At 38.8% G+C, this 17,180-nt stretch overlaps 1 protein-coding gene across 3 annotated transcripts in view; it reads left to right on the top strand.

The window, feature by feature from the left end:
* The first annotated feature begins 4,535 nt into the window (after positions 1–4,535).
* Positions 4,536–17,180, top strand: part of FARSB (phenylalanyl-tRNA synthetase subunit beta) — a 75,090-nt gene continuing 62,445 nt past the window's right edge. For 2 of the 3 annotated variants that reach the window (XM_021002815.2, XM_021002817.2), the window contains exons 1-5: positions 4,537–4,644; positions 7,960–8,015; positions 11,690–11,844; positions 14,166–14,238; positions 14,825–14,940. In XM_021002815.2, the coding sequence (XP_020858474.1) occupies positions 4,587–4,644; positions 7,960–8,015; positions 11,690–11,844; positions 14,166–14,238; positions 14,825–14,940 (458 nt within the window). In that variant the 5' untranslated portion in view covers positions 4,537–4,586. Of the gene's footprint in view, positions 4,645–7,959; positions 8,016–11,689; positions 11,845–14,165; positions 14,239–14,824; positions 14,941–17,180 lie in introns of all 3 variants that reach the window. The other variant, XM_021002816.2, reaches the window with a different exon arrangement.

Genomic DNA, 17,180 nt, shown 5'->3' on the forward strand with positions numbered 1-17,180 from the left:
TAAGTTACAGAGGAGTTGACATTCTATATTGATGGAGTTTCACACAGTTTTCTGTGCTAATGAAATCAGAGATTCAGACTCCCAGACCCAGAAAAATGTACCAACATTTCTGCCTTAGTTGGGGTCTTTAATCTTGGGGCAAACTCTCTTGAAGTCATATCACAATATAATCAATAATATAATGTGATATAATATGATAAATATAACATAATTAATAAATAAAAACTCATGACTGACTGAGTCACTCATTTAAACTATAATTTTATGCCCCATCTCCACATATCAATAAGAGAGACAGGTACAAAGAAGAAGTTTAGGCAAAACACTATGAGAATATGGGAAGGGAGAGCTCATTTGTTATTTGGTAGGGAGTGGGGTGCAGAGATCAAAGAAGGCTTCAGGAACCATGGGAGATGGGCCTTGACCAGACTGCTATGTGTAGGAAAATCTATTCCAAGCATGAAGGACAATGTTGTGAATAAAATGCTTTTGTAAACACCTTAAATGGTAGCAACCCCCATTTCCATCCTAACCCTCTTCTGTCCCTGTGCCTCTGCTCATATGTTGTCCTTTATTTCTGGAATAGATTTCCCTACTCATGGAAGCCTCTGTTCAAGGCCCATCCCCCATGGTTCTTCTACTCTGAAGCTCTTTGACCTCTCCACCCCCTCCCTACAGAGTGCAAATGAGCTCTCCCTCCCCAAATTCTCATAGTGTTTTGCCTAGACTTCTGCTTTCTACTCATCTCTCTTACTGATATGTGGAGATAGGGCATAAAATTACAGTTTAGATGAGTAACTCAGTCAGTCATGAAGTTTTATCATATTGTGATAAAACTTTTAAGAGTCTGCTCCCAGGAATAGAGATCCCAAGTAAGGCAGAGATGTTGGTACATTTTTCTGGGTCTGGAAGTCTGGACCTGTGATTTCATTAGCACAGAAAACTCTGGGTGTGAAACTCCATCAACACAGAATGTCAAAGCCTCTGTTTATAGTTAGTCTTAGAGTATTATTCACCTCCCTAAGAGATGAAGTATGTTACCCATTATCACCTGGTATGCATCAAAGACAGGACTGGGCTGGCCCTAAATCCATGATTCTACACTGCTTTTTTTTTGTACATTAGCAAAATATTTTATAACATCTTTTACAACGTATTGTATAAAACATAGTAAAAGTATTACTATCCTCATTTCATAGATGAGGAAACTGAGGCTCAGAGAGATTTGCCCATACATGTGAGTTATTATTCATTCTGTAGAAGTCAAGATTTGAACCTATGTCTCTGGATTTCACACCCAGAACAACATTTATGCAGGCTGATTGTACCAGGCCCTCTCAGCTAGAGTAGCTAATGAATATCCATGAGTGCCACTCATGACTCCAAAGGAATTCTACCAATCCCATGTTTAGCTTTACCTGACCTACTCATGACATAGAATCAAAGTTACCTGGAGTTGCTAATCCAAGAATTGTGCATTAGTAAAAGTCTTCAGCCCCCTTCATCTATATAAAAACCATAAGAGCCCTAAAAGCTGCAGGCTCTCCAGCACTAAGCCTATTGCCTGGATAGAGCCAGATGCCTCATCTCAAGTGATAGCATGATTTTTCTGAACAAGGTCAAAACAGGGCAATGAGGTGGGGGCATATGTTGTCCCCATCTTCTAGTCATGAATATAGTAACTAAATTGGTTTATGTATTATCAGGAAATCCTGTAGCTAGATCAGCTGAGGCCACTCTGTGGCGCCTCTTCAAGTGTTCAGTAGGTTTGGGAGTTTAGTTGGTCACAGATAATTTTTGGCCATTAGAAGTGGGCTCTTTGTTTTTCTTCTGTGAGTTTCAGGATATTGTACAACAGGATCAGAGAACCTCCAAGGTTGGGGTTTTCTTTTTTTTTTACCAGACTTTAAACTTGAACCAGACACAGACTAGCTTTTGGTGTATAGAGAATAAAAACACTATGCAACCCACAAGAATTGTCCCTCTGTCATCCTGTTTTCATAGAATTACTTATCTTCAAGTCACTGGCAGATCAGAACTTACCCCAAATAACTTCTGAATTTATGTTTTCAGATTGTTTAGGGTACTATCACGTAGAAGATAGCGTGGAATCTTAGCTCACCATTTAAAATTCATTCTGCCTCTAATCTCAAATTATGCCAGATGTAGTGCTGTATTTTTAGAGTTAGTTCAAGAAGTTAGGTCATGTCAAAAAGCAGACCTGAGTTCAAATCTGGCCTCAGCTTACTAGCAGAGGGACCCTGGCAAATCCCTTAACCCTTGCCTGCCTCAATTCCTCATCTATAAAACAGGGGATAATAATAGCATCTACCTTTCAGAGTTACATGGTTAAAATGAGATAATGTTTGTAAAGTACTTCACAAGCCTTAAAGCAATACATAAAGCAAGTTGTCATTATTATTGTTGCTATCATTATTTGCCAGTCACTGGGGATACAAAGAAAGGCAAAAACCAAAACCAAATCAGTTTCTTATATCAAACAACTCACAATCTAATGGGCACAGGAATTTGGAAATGTAATTTACCTCTTTTTCAACCATCTCTGAACCCAGAAGTGGTACAGGAAAATGGCACAATCATTCAGTTAACTTCTTCTTCTTTTTTCACTATGTGAATCCTTTCACAACTTATTCATTCTTTCACTGTCATTTACTATGTGACTTGGACAAATAACTTCATCTTTTTGGGGGAGGGGAAAGGGGTTAGCCAATTATGGTTAAGTGACTTGTCCAGGGTCACACAGTTAGTAAGTGCCAAGTGTGAGGTTGAATTTGAACTCAGATCCTCTTGACTCCAGGCCTGGTGCTCTATCCACTGCATCACCTAGCTGCCCCAAATAACTTCATCTTTGTGGGCCTTATGAGGAGTTTCCTCATCTTATCTGTAAAGTGATGAGATCTGATTATATTTTCTCTCAGCTCCTTTTTAACCCTAACATTCTATGACAATGTACAATGATTCAGTCCAAAATGAAGGTGGTGGCTATAAGTGCTCTAGGAATTCAGAGGCAAAGGGAGAGTAAAGTGGTTCCGAGTAGTTGGTAAAGAAATGAGATTTAGGCTCAAATTTGAAGGATGGCTGGGTTTGGAATAGGCAGGGAAACTCATTTCAAATGGGGGAAATTATAGCATCAACAGAGGGGCCAAACTAGGATTCCCATGCTGTGGTTAGAAGACAGGCTATTCAGGATGTATGGAGTCAAGGTTTCATGCTAAGGTGTACTGGAAGATAAGGGTGGAAAGACAGCTTGGGAACAGATTGTGGACATTGATAAGAAGAAGGCACAAGGGCCAGGAAGTCTAGAAATCTTGCCGTGATAGACAGAAAAACTTCCAAGAAAGCAGGAAGGGCACAATCTTCACTGTTTTCTTCATTTGATCCACTTATAACAGCTCATATTTGTATGATACTTTAAAGTGTATAAAGTACTTTCTGTACAACAGCTCTGCAAAATAGGTAATTGTATTATCATCCTACTATTATTATTATTATCATTTACATCCAATAGAATTTAAGCTCCTTGAGGGCAGAGACTTTTCTTCTTTTAATTTCCTTTGGAGACAGAAAAACCTGAGTTCAAATTTTCTCTACTTGTCTGACACTGGAGAAATAATTTACCCTTTAGGCAATTTTCTAGGACTCACATACTAAGTCATAGATGGGCTGCAATCTGTAGGTGGAGAGAACTACCCATGATCAAAATCATAGATAATTTGCAAATCTCCTTCACCGTTTGAAAATAGGAATTGTTTGCTTCTTTGCACTTGTGTGCCCAGTGCCTAGTACAGTGCCTGGCACAGTAGGCACTTACGAAATGCTTGTTGATTGATTTATTGATGAATTAAAGTTTGCTGAACTGGAATCCCCATTTTATGGATTTATGGCTGATGCACAGAACCTAGATTTCCTGACTCCAGGTCTAGTTCCCTGTCCAGGGTAACCCGGAGATTGACAACCCTTCTTCCCACCAGACAACACACCTTTCCTTCTACCTGAGCTTGTTTTAGTAACTTTAGCCCAAATACCTCCCCTCCAGAACAGTCCCACTTAGGTACTCCGCTCCAGTCCCTTTTAGCCCGGCCCACGCGGTCCCCGCCCCGCCCTTCTGGTCAAACCTAAGGCTCCTCCTCCAGGCCCCGCCCACTCTGGCCCGCCTCCAGAGGGCTCCTCCGCCTGCTCATCCCCTTGCTCCGCCTCCCACTCTTTTCGTCACCTCCTAGGCCCCGCCCCCATCCTGCTCTGGTCCTTCATTCCGAGCTGATGAAATCGACCTGCAATCTGGGCTGTCTACAATACTGCCTATTCCGCAGCGTCTCAGGACCTTGCCTCCCCTTTCTTTTGGCCACCCTCCCCACCGGAGCCTGTGCTCCAGATATCAAGGTCTACTAATACTCTGAACCACAGCTCTCACGGCACATGGAGGATCAAAACAGAGCGGGAGAAAGGAGAACGGAGCAGGAGCTACCACGGTCGACCCCATCACGAGGGGCGGGGTCTTTGCTCTCAGGACCGCGGAACCGGGCCGATTGGGTCGAGTGCGCAGGCGCAGTGTGCCGGGACGAGCCATGCCGACTGTCAGTGTGAAGCGGGATCTGCTCTTCCGAGCCCTGGGCCGGACCTACAGTGAGTGCGGCCTCCGAAGCCCAGCGGCCCAGTCCTCTCCGCGACACGATGAGCAGTCGTGTCATGGCAGCCATCGGGGCGGCCACGCTGAGGAGGGGTTTCTAAGCCCGTCCTCCCCTCCCTGGGATGGGGAGAGGAATAAGCCGTGGCCTTGGCTGGCCCGGGGAAGGGGGGCGGCGAGGCGGGGATCGTGTCTCTATGGTTTTTGCCCAATATTTTCCTAAAAGTTCTCTTTGAGAGATCTAGTGAGCGCCTTGGGAGAATGCTCTTCCTCATGATCTGTTTGGGGATGGGGTGACATTTGGCCCATCCATCCATTTCCCTTTATTCTCCCTCTATTTTGGTCATTCTTGCCTCTGATAACGAATTCTTGGACGCCATGGAGGACCTCCCGTAGGGTGCTGTCTGCTGCCGCCCCCCCCCATTCTTTTTCGCGTTAACTTTAATTCTTTTATGACTATGTAGTTCATAATTCACTCCCATAGAGCATCATTGGGAGAATATACTCCGCATTCCAATGGATCTTCATCATGGAGAGAATATTGGTCATAGCGTTGTTGGGAGAATATTGATATTAAAGAAGTTGATTTTTCTAGTGGCGGACAATTTGGGGTCCTTGAAAACCCGTGCAGTTTTCCCAGTGTGCTCCAGTCTAATCTAGTCAATTTAGGGCCCACGTCATTATCAGTTGTATGTCTTGATGGATCCGTTTGATGTTACCCATTTTACTGCATGTTATTATTTTTTTTATCTACCTTGGGTTTTGTTGGCAGGACGATGTAGTATTTTTGTTGTTGTTGCTTTTTATTTTTATTTATTTTTGTTGCTATTGTTTCAGATGCAGTGAGGGCACTGTTATCTATAAATTAGAATTTTTGGGGAGTCTCACCTGAAAATCCTTTTTTTGTTTGGAGCTGATTTGCCAGATACGTTCCCTAACAAATGATGAATATCTTTGGTGAATATGTATCTTCCTTTTGAGTCACTTACTTGAAGCCTCCCTTGATTTCTTACTCAATGAATTGTTGGACAATAGATTTATGGTTGCTAAGATTTGAATAATTATATTAATTGCTATGATAGTAGCACTTTGATGTTCTCAGAGTGTTTTGCAAATATTGTCTGATTTTCATCCTTAAAACAGCCCTATGAGGAGGGGTACGTATGATTTTTCCCATTTTCCAGATGTGGAAACTGAGGTTAAGTGACTTGCCCAGGGTCATACAGCTAGTAGTTGCCCGAGACCAAATTTGAACCTATAGTCTTCCTAACCCCAAGCCCAGTGCCCTATCACTTCTTACTGTTTGTGATACGTATCTTGTCTGATAGTCTTTAAGCTTACATTTTTCTCCACCGGCAAATACTTTCTTGAAGTCACTCAGCATAGTCATGTTTTCTGTTTCTGTCATCTCTCAGTTAGATGTGTTATCACAGATGTTATTTGATGTAGAAAGTAGCCTCCCCCCAAAATCTGTTTCCTTGTAGTGCTTTCATGGAGAATGTGTCTGACTGTTCTCATGAGGATCTATAGAAATGAGGAATCTGGCATTTGGATTAGTTGTTGCTGCCTTCTTCTCAGGCATCTTTTTTCTTTTCTTTTCTTTTCTTTTCTTTTCTTTTCTTTTCTTTTCTTTTCTTTTCTTTTCTTTTCTTTTTTAGGCAATTGGGGTTAAGTGACTTGCCCAGGGTCATACAGCTAGTAAGTGTCGAGTGTTTGGTCTGAGACCGGATTTGAACTCAGATCCTCCTGATTTTCAGGGCTGGTGCTCTATCCATTGTGCTACCTAGCTGCCTTCTTTTTTCTTTTCTAAAACACTTTCCATGATATTTTCAATTTGGGAGGTAATTTTTCCTTCCTCAGCGTGTCTTGAGAATCAGTCCCAGATACTTTTAAAATTGGAGTACCTATTTAACACACATTTAGCCAGATCCCACCACTTTTCCTGATTTTCTTTTCCTGGTTTCATGTACATCAGGGACAGATACTAGTAAAATTCAAATACACTGGTGCCCCACCGTTTTTGTTTGTATAAAGAGATCACTATGAAAATTCTGACAAAGCTTTTCCAATTTGTGGCTCCTGGTTTCGTCTACACATGTCCTTTTGATGACCTCGTTTAGCTGACTCTCATGCCAAGCTTTCTTCTGAAGGCTCTGCAAAGGAACCAGAACCTGGATTCAAATCCTACCTTTTAATGCTTATTGCTTGTGTGACTTGGCCAAGTCATGGGCTCTGAGCTTGAGTTTCCTTATCCATAATGAAATGTTTGGGTTAAATGTTTCCTCTAGGGTCCCTTCTAGTTCTAAATCTATGATCTGATGATCCTTTTCTTCATTGGGGTTTGGCTATTTAATGAGACATTTTGATTAAATATCTTGAGAAAATAATAAAAGTCAATGGTATTTTATCCATTTCCCATTTTGGGGGGAGAGTTTAGATAGGACTGGTTGAAGCTGCTATAATCCTAAATAATGTTGCCTTCTTAGCTTTATCCTTTCTTTTGATTTGTGTTTTACCTTTTGACTTTTGCTCTTAGCTGTTAGTCTGACTGCATTACATATTGCTGATTTTGAAGTGATTACTTCACCTGTAGCTAGTCAGTCCCTGCTTGTTAAGAATGAAGTCATTTGCTGTTTGCCATGTCCACCTTTCAGTTCTTTTATTCAAAAAAGTGTTTATGACCTGCAATTGTAAGGCTTCTGTCTTTGGCTTTCTTCATATATCGCTCCCAAATGGTATATAATTTTTGCCATACTTCCCTGAGCACACTTTCTCCCTGATACCAATGAGTATCAAAAATATATAGCAATTAACTTTGGAGGATTTTGTTATATGACTAATAAGTCATTTTTTTGTCCCCTGCACAAGATGTTAATTTTCTTCATAGCTTTCTGCTTGTGCTCATTGGGATGTTATGATGGAATGACCATGTAACCCATGAAATGGTTTTTGTTAACTCTGGGTACATGATACATCAACTCCTTTACTTTTCTGAGGAGAACCTATAAACTCTCTCTTGTTTTAGTTGTTAACATCTTTACATGTTGGGTTTTGGACAGCAAATCCATTGTTTGTTAAAATTTTTTTATCAGTTTTTGATTTTTATATTACTCTCATTTCAAAAGGTATACATAGGTGTATTGTGTATGTATGTGTGTGTGTATATATATATATATTACATATATATATACATTATACATATAAAACTTGTACATATAATATTTTCCTAGGTTCAAGGCAATGAAAACATTTGTTAATATTTTGATTTGTTTTAAACTGGCCAAGATTGTTAAACGGTTTTTTTTTTCTTTTAGCTGATGAAGAATTTGATGAACTGTGTTTTGAATTTGGTCTGGAGCTTGATGAAATCGTATGTATTAGGAATTCTTTATCTTCTATTTTGTCTCCTTAAAAACACTTATTTTGAGGGGTATGATGTACATCATCTTTGTCACCTCTGGTTTAGATTATGGATTTACCGCTTTGACCCATTCAGATGGTATAATTCAGAGTAATGGGTTTTAATAGTTTTTTGTCTCTCTTTGCTATTATTGTCATTAACTAAGAGAACTTAAATATCAAATGTCTCAATCCATTTATGCAGTAGTCTCTGTAAAATGATTGTAAAAGTTTTGGATGTGTAATTCATAAAAATTTTTTATGTTCTTTTGACAGTATGATGACAATTATAATAATATGCCTGCAGTGTGACATATCTGTGTAATATCTTAATATTATTAAGAATATATTATGCTTATATAAAAGACCGTATGGTGTAATGGAAAGAGGGCTGGTTTGGGAGATACCTGGTTCATCTCCCACCTGACACCGTCTCTGTGACCTTGGGCAAGTCGTTTGACCTCCTGGAGCCTCAATTTCCTCCTCTATAAAATACAAATGACATCCGTAGAAATTGTCTAACAGAGCTATGAGAACCTGATGAGAAAATAGAGGATAAGTACTCTGAAAATTTGAAGTGTTATGTGTTACTATGGATACTTTATCTGGTCACAGTTTAAAAGTATTATACCATTTCTTTTCTTTTTTGGGGGGGGTCCTACGCAGTGGGGTTAATGGACTTGCCTAGGGTCACACAGCTGGTGTTATGTGTCTGAAGTCAGATTTGAACTCAGGTCCTCCTGACTCCAGGGCCAGTGTTCTATCTACTAAGCCACCTAGCTGCCCCTATACCATCTCTTAATAGCTAGTCAAGGCAAGTCAACAAATTTATTGAAAGTTTACAAAGTGCCAGGCCTATGCTAAGTGGTAAGAATACAAAGAAAGGCAAAAACATAATCTCCCCCTTCAAGGAGTTTACATATGAATGGAGGAGACTGTGTGTAGATCACTGGGTAAATACAAGATGTCTAGATAGTGGATGGAAGGCCTTTGGAGAGGGAATAGTCACGCCAGCTGGGGAGACAGGGAGAGGCCTCCTGGAGGGGGGGGGCGCAAACTCATTCTTGAAGTCAGCAGAACTAAGAGGGGGAGGGGAAAGCTTTCGAGTTATGGGGGATGGCAGGTGCACTGGCATGGGAGGAAGGTACTGCAAGTAGGCCAGTATTTCAGGGGTGTAGAGTGCTTAGAGGAGAGGAAAGTTGAAGAAGACCAGAAAGGAACAAGGGTCAGGTGGGGAAGAGCTTTAATTGCTCAACAGAAGAGTTTATATTGTCTTGGGCTTTTCATGAAGCAAAATTGCTATCTGACATTTTTGACACTTGTATCTTTGGATACAAAGGATTAGCTATTAAACTTCATTTGTCACTTTTTCAAATTTATAAGTTCAAATACCCATCTTTCCCAATGTGCCCTTTCTTTAAATCCCTTCTTTCATTTAAATAAGTCTTGAAATCCCTCCTCTGCTTGGGAAATGGTTAAAATATCCTTTTATTCATTACTTAAGTAACTATTTTACTCCTTTAATTTATTTGTTTTTATTTTTCTCTGTTTTTAGCATATCAGTGTGCATCCTTGTCTGTAACTGATTATAATAAACTCTGGAGTTGTGCTTTCAAAAGCCCCAGGCCCAGTGTTGTATTGACTTTTTTGGGTCCAATTAGTGTGGATTAGCAACTCTTTTTTTTTTTAAAGGATTAGCAACTCTTTGCTTAAACGAAAAACAAATGCCACCCAATCCCTGTATTATATGATAGGTTATGCCTGTTATATAATTGGGAAATGTTTAACAAATTACAGTAGAGTACAGTATTAAAAAATGTAGTGTAGCATATATAATGTTAATTTGTTGTTTTCAAAGTCAGCATGCAGCTGTAGGGAATTTGAGCCCACTGGCCAAGAGCACTTGCTTTGCTGTGCTCTAGAATTGCCTCAGATAACTTGTTCAGGCCAGCCTGGATGTGTCCAAGACAGGACTTGAACTCTGGTCTTCCTGGCTTTCTGTGCACATGTGATGGTACTGCTCTATTATCTGACAATAGAATCTAAATTCTTAACTGCTTATTAAATTCTGGGGATCAAAAATAATCACTGATGAAGCTCTGAAAATTTTGTGTAGGATTCATCATGTAGGTACAGAGCATTGTATTATTTGTGTTTATACTGTACCTTAACCAGTAAGTTTCGTGAATGGACACCCAAGGTTTCCAGCCAATTGAAAGTTAAAATTTTCTGTCAGAACTTTTTTTTTAGTTGCTTTTGGTGACAGTTTTTCTCAAATGCAGTACATGCTGCATTGCCTCAGTAAACTGAAAATATACTGAGTATAATTGAATCTTTTGTGATGATGTTGGCCCATTGATGTAACCTTTTTGGATTCGCGGTAATGCCATGTCACTCTCAGCTGTGGAGATGGAGAGGGCTTTTTGCCCTTGCTGTGAGGGTGTCCTTACTGCTCTCTGTATTCTTCCAGTTGGTATTTCTTTTTTCTTGCTCCATGTCTGGGGTTGTTTTTAGGACTCTCCTTCCCTTGCACTGATTCTGCTTCTAGCTACAGGCTCATAGTTTGTAAATCACTGCCCTATCTTTAGTCTGCTATTTTCCACATTCTCTTTTTGTTTTGTTTTGTTTCTTAAATCTCCCATTCCCTTGCTGATTCTCACCTTGGTGCCTACCTGCCTTGGTTTTTTATAGTCATTGTCAGCCAGTGATAATATTTTGATCTGGTCAGTAAACTAATGATTTTAATCATGCCTTATGTAATTTTTGCAGTTAGGACTATTCTTGCCCATTTTTATTGATACTCATCTTTGAAGACTTTTTCAAGGATTTGTGAATTTGTGGCTCTTCTGATTAGTTGAGTTGCTGGATGCCACAGTCTCTCCATTTTTCTAGTCTACTACCACTATCCAAAAGTAAGACCTCATAGATAACAATCTATATTATAATAATCTCTAACAGATCTTCCCAGTTCTGCTTTGTGCTTTTATTGCATCCTTCAGATTGTCGCCAGGCTAATATTTTTCGTGCGTGGTTCTGGTTATAGTATAATGCCTTCACTGGCCCTTCAATTAAATTGGACAACTCACTCCCCAACAAACGTACCTTGTGTTTTTCTGCCTCCAAACCTGTTATCTATACCTGGAATACCCTCCTTCCTCCTCTATATTTGTTAAATTCCTCACCATACTTTAAAGTCCAATTCGAAAAAAGCCTTGCTGATCCACTCAGTGGGCAATGGTCCCCACATAGTGCCTGGAATAGAATGTTGTTCATAACTAAACGGTTTATTTATATACTATAATTGTCTGTGTAGATGTCTAGTACCATCTACTGTACTGTAAGTTCCATGAGGCAGAGATCTTTTTTTAACTGAAACTTTGTATTTCCCTGGTGCCTGCCAGGATATCCTCGCACAACATGTTTGTTGAACCAAATTTCTTGACTTGGATAAGGGAGTGTGTATATATTGATTTAGCAGGGAATAATGTTTAATATTTGAGTACCCATGAAATGTTAGGTGCTATATTGAACAGAGACTGACATTAATTCCTTTTCTGGGAGACTTGACATAGTTCTCTATAAAGGATCTTAGATTTTTTTCAGTGACGTTATAATGGATGCAGTTTTTGTGTTGTGTGCTTTTAGACTTCTGAAAAGGAAATTATAAGTAAAGAACAAGGAGATGAAAGGGCAGAGGGTGCCTCTGATGTCATTCTCTACAAAATTGACGTCCCTGCCAACAGATATGATCTCCTTTGTCTGGAAGGATTGGTTCGAGGGCTTCAGGTTTTTAAAGAGAGGTAAGGTAACATTTTTATCACTCAGTGTTCAAAAATATTCTTTCCTCTTTGTTGGTAGATATGTTGCTTTGTCATTATTAGTGACTAGATTTATGCTTTAGGAAAATCATGTGAAGATTTAAAAATATTAGTTTTTTGTATATTCAGAAGCTTTTGGTGAGTGGAATTTAGATTATATATGTACACATTCTCTCTGTGTATTAAGGGCTGGTCTGGTTGTAGCCTTTTGAAAATTTGTCCTACTGACTCACAGGAGTATTTGTCATTGGAACACCCTCCCACCTCTAAAAAGAATGCCCACATCCACCTCAAATTGACTTTGCCTCCTTTGAAATGCAAATTTATATGAAGGGCACAATCCTAGACTGTTCCTGTAAACCTGGTTATGATAGGAAGGAAGGCACTGCCTTACTTATTGTGTGTGAAGACACACAAGGGCATCTTTCCTGGAATGATAAGTGTCAGTGTAAGGGTAAATCCCCTCAGAGCCAGGGAGAACAAAGTGTTTTGACTGCTCTTATTAGCTCTGGAGAACAGACAGAACTCAAACAATTACAGACAACAGACTTCAAACTTACAGCCTCACAGGTCACTGCCTGGAACCTGTACTTTGGAGCCATGCTAGCGAAACAAAGAGTTATCAGTTTGTTGTGGGACAGACGCTTCAATACCAGTGTCTCAAAGCAGCTAAATATAAGGGTACTGCTGAGAGTACCTGCATAAACAGCAATGGAAAACCAACATGGACTAAACCACATCTGAAATGCTCCAATGTCACTTCCACTGAAACATCTATACCATCTTCATTTACTACAGAACATAAAATAGCAGCTTGCACTGAAACATCTGTACCATCTTCATTTACTACAGAACATAAGATAGCAGTTGCTGCTTGTATTTTCCTGATGAGTTTTCTAATCTTCCTGGTCTGGATCACCTGGAGAAAAAGATGGAGAAGAAGATGGCAAACTGACAAAGAAAAGACCAAAAAAAGAGAAGTAAGAAGCCAACAATATTGTGGCAAGAATCACATGCCTGACCAACCTGTAGTACTCTTGTCTGCTTAGTGTGCTAGAAGCCATTCTTGTTTTTCCCTGACATCTCAAGGAGCAACCACATAAGCTAAATGTTCATCTGTCAAGCCCATATTAATGGCAGCAAATCTTTCAGAAATGTCAGTTACTGACATATTTGATCCCCTGATTTAGAAGACACAGCTCTATAGTTATATCAAAAACAAAGATTAGCACTCATCAGGACTGCTTTACAGAATAAATTTTGTTCTCTGTCAGCTTCCAGACACAGTCCATCTTGATCCGTCTGTTGTGAAAAGCTGGTGAGCTTTCTATTAGCATGGCTTACTAGAGACATAGAAAAAAATAGAGCCATTCGCTAGGCTAAAATAATAAGTTTCCTTTGGGTGTCAAATCTGATTCCATTCGTTCAACAAAATGTTTATTAACCAATAGCTATGTATTGTGCTAAGGCTTGATGAGATACGAAGATAAATAAGACTTGCTCTCTACCTTAAAAGAGATTCGTATTTGGCTGTGGAGTGAGAGAGAAAGGACGTGAACACACACAAACCCCTCTAATGCTTAGTAATATTTTTCCAATTTTAATGCATGTCCTTTTCATTCTCAAGTGGATGGAATAATGACTATGTTTGACCTGACTTCCCAGGCTTAAGAGCAAATGAGAGGAGAATACCCATTTTTAAACCTGAATCTACTGTTTAACTCCTAATTCCTCATCTCTAGCCTTGAAACTTTTAGCACAAATAAACTACATGATCTTCCTTCTCAAAAAAAAAAAAGAAAAAAGAAAGAAAATTTGTCCTACTGATGTCATAAATGTTTTGAGTATCTTTTTAAATGATTATGGTTAATGAAAATATAGTTTAAAAGCATAATTTTTTCTTACATGTATCTTTTAAAAAAAAAATTATGTTGAACGATGTGGCCTCTAGGCCTCAGGTCCCCTACCCCTGGCTAGCTTAATAATAAAAAAAATAGAACTTGGGGTTCTTTTATAGCATATTTAGATTATGTATGTGGCTTGAAGATATATATTATATAATATATAATGTAACATAGCATATGTACATAAAAGTTTGTGGGTTAGGAGAATACAAATGGTAAAATAATCAGCTAGGGAAACTTAGAAATGGAGCTTTGTAGCTGAGATATTTTAGTTTTCATATTCATATCTAAAGTCACTTCCAATTCTAAAATATTTACATATACAATATGATATATTCCTATGTACTGACCTGTTTAGATCTATTTATTGTAAATGAATTTGCTTCTATTTTATTGTAGGATAAAAGCTCCAAGATACAAACGGATAAAACCTAATAATGGACAGATCCAGAGGTTGATTATCATGGAAGAGGTATCAGGGCTTGCTTCTTGTTTCTCAGTTCATCAAGTACCTTTCTTTCATGTTTGATATACCTGTTGGAAAGAAGAAAGGAATGAGAACCTACCTTTCTTATTCTGTCAAATGTGGATGTTTGCTAATCATTCACTATAATTTGTGTGTTTAAAGTTAACATATTGCTATGTCCATAAACAAAATGTAATTGATGAGCCCTTTCTCCAAAATTGATCTTAGAAATGCAGTATTTCAGAAAAAAATTTGAGGCATAGAGCCCCAAACGTGAATCATACATAAAACTGAAAAGAACTGAAACATGAATGTTTTTTATTAACATTGTTGTGTTTCTAAAAACCATTAATTATTGGCAGCATGCCTTCTCTTTCCAGATCTTCGGTGATGAAAATACTTGTATTTTTGATCTAGAACATTTTTCTTTTTAAATTTCAGTGTTATTTAGTGGGCATTGAGTACTTTTAGGTTAGTTGCTTGATTTGATTGAAATGCGAATTTATAAAGCTTAAGAATACAAACAGGCCTCTACTGTGAATTTTTACCACAAAACATTTTGTATCATTTCTTCTGATTTCATAAATTTCAGACTGCCGAAGTCCGTCCTTATGCTGTAGCAGCAGTTCTTCGAAACATAAAATTTTCCAGAGCTCGCTATGACAGCTTCATTGAACTTCAGGAGAAATTACATCAGAACATCTGCAGGTTTGTTTCCAAAAGCAAACTGTAGAGTAGATGGTAATGATTACTTCAGTGCTTTAAGGATTTGTGATTTTTTTTTGTCTTAGTTCTTGCTCCACAGATGCAAATTTCAATCCCTTCTTCCCTTTTGTTGCTGTCCTTTTGAATTGTTGAGGCTGAAAGAAATCCCCCATTTAGTGGTCAGCCTTCTGCTAATACACATTTTCCAATTTAGATGGGACAGTCATTGGATCACATAAATACAGGAGATTGCTGGGCTCTGACACAGTGTCTTTCCAGCTTTGTCAGATCTGCTAGAGCTCATTTGTGCTTTGCTGGCAGAATTTTTTAGAAGCCAGCTTATCTCCACACTTTGATGAGCATCTGATTAGGAACATATGGCCGTAACTAGGTTTTAAGTTGTGTTGCATCCAGTAAGTACAAATACTGTTATGTATGGCATAGGCATGAAGAAATTAAGAAGTGTCTTTAAATGTGAGAGATTACTGTTTAATAATTTTATTACAACCTTTACTAACATCTGATACTTAGAATCTGTATGTGTTTGAGTCATTTTAGGATTGAGTTATAGCAAAAGATATTAAAAGAAATTTAAGTTAGCCTATATTTGTATTTTACAAAAAATCAGAGATTCCTTTAAATCTGATTTCTGTAACTATATTAAACATTGTGCTCTGTGAGCCTCTTTGCAAGCTTGCTTCCCTTCCTGTACTCTACACTCTAGCCAAACTTGCCTCCTGCCCTTCCTTATACGCAGCACCCATGGGCAGTAGAGGCCTGGGAACTTTTTAATGAATAACTTCACATACGGGATAGTTTTAACTATTGAGGGATGCCACTGTCAGCAGTGACCTGTTGCCCATGGGATTACTCTTACATAGGGTTATTCTCCCCTAGGTCATTCTGTCTTCAGCAAAATGTCTTTTATACCATTGAAGAATAATAGAATTATATCTTTTGTGTGGAATACACTTTTGAGATTCCAGATAATAGTCAAACAGAGTTACTTTACATACAAATAGAAGATTTTTATTAATTTGCCAGAATCCTAGTTAGGTAAAACAATGAGAACTCAAAGTTAATTTTAAAGCATAAAAAGGAATGTGATCTCCTACATATATGTGTACATACACTACTTTAAAGGCTAATCTTTGGCACAGTTCTGTTTCTGTTCATTTATAATAGTAATACTAGCTAGTGTTTACATAGCACTTTTAGGTTTTTCAGAATGCTTTACAAATTTTATCCCCACAAAAGCTGTGGGAGGTAGGTACTGTTATGATCCCCATTTTTTAGTTGAGCAAACTGTGAAGTACTTGCCCAAGGTCCCATGGCTAGTACGTGTTTGAGGCTGGATTTGGACTCAGATCTTCCTGATTTTAGGCCCAATGTGCTACTACTACTTCCCCTTGCTATCCTCATTTATTAGGCATTTTTTGTGGAACTGTTTAATTAGTCATTCAAGAAGCATTTAGGTGCATATTTATGTTCAAGGCACTGGTATAAAAATGAAACTTTGTTCTCAGGAAGCTTACATTTACATACATACACATTCACTTACATGTACATTTAATACACACGTTTATATATACATAGTCATTTACATATATACATTTTACAGATACAACACATTTTCATATACACATTTACTATATACACACGCATTTAAAATAAACACAAGGTAATTCAGGAAGGAAGGGCTCTAGAGATTTCTCTAGGGGCAGAGGTGAGGAGGAAGTGCGCTTCATGTTTGGGGGACGAACAGGGTGGAGCCATAAAGATGGGGCTTGGAGAGCCATATGTGAGGAACAGCAGGAAAGCCAGTTTGGCCAGGCTGTAGGGTGTGGGAAGGGGAGTGATCTCTAATGAGGCTGGAAAAGAAGGTTGGAGCCAGGTTGTGAGGGGATTTTAGAGTCAAACAGAGGAATTTATAGTTTATCATAGAGGCAATAGGGAGCTGCTGGAGTTTATTGAGCGGGAGACTCAAAAATACTGTGTATATATGTATATACTTAAAGTCATTTCAGCTAGTATGTGGAGAACAGATTGGGGTTGGGAAGTGACTTGAGGCAGGGAGACCAACTAGGAGGCCATTGACATAGACAAGGTGAGAAGTGATTTGGGCCTGAACTGGGGTGGTAACTATGAATAACAATAAGGGGTCAGAAGGGAAAGATGGAGTGTACTCAGGGCAAGATTTGGCAACAGTTGGGTATGTGGGCTAAGAGATGGAGAAGTGGCAA

The sequence above is a fragment of the Phascolarctos cinereus genome, unplaced genomic scaffold (assembly GCF_003287225.1).
Source record: "Phascolarctos cinereus isolate Bilbo 61053 unplaced genomic scaffold, phaCin_HiC Scaffold_7;HRSCAF=346, whole genome shotgun sequence".
NCBI classification, from domain to species: Eukaryota; Metazoa; Chordata; class Mammalia; order Diprotodontia; family Phascolarctidae; genus Phascolarctos; species Phascolarctos cinereus.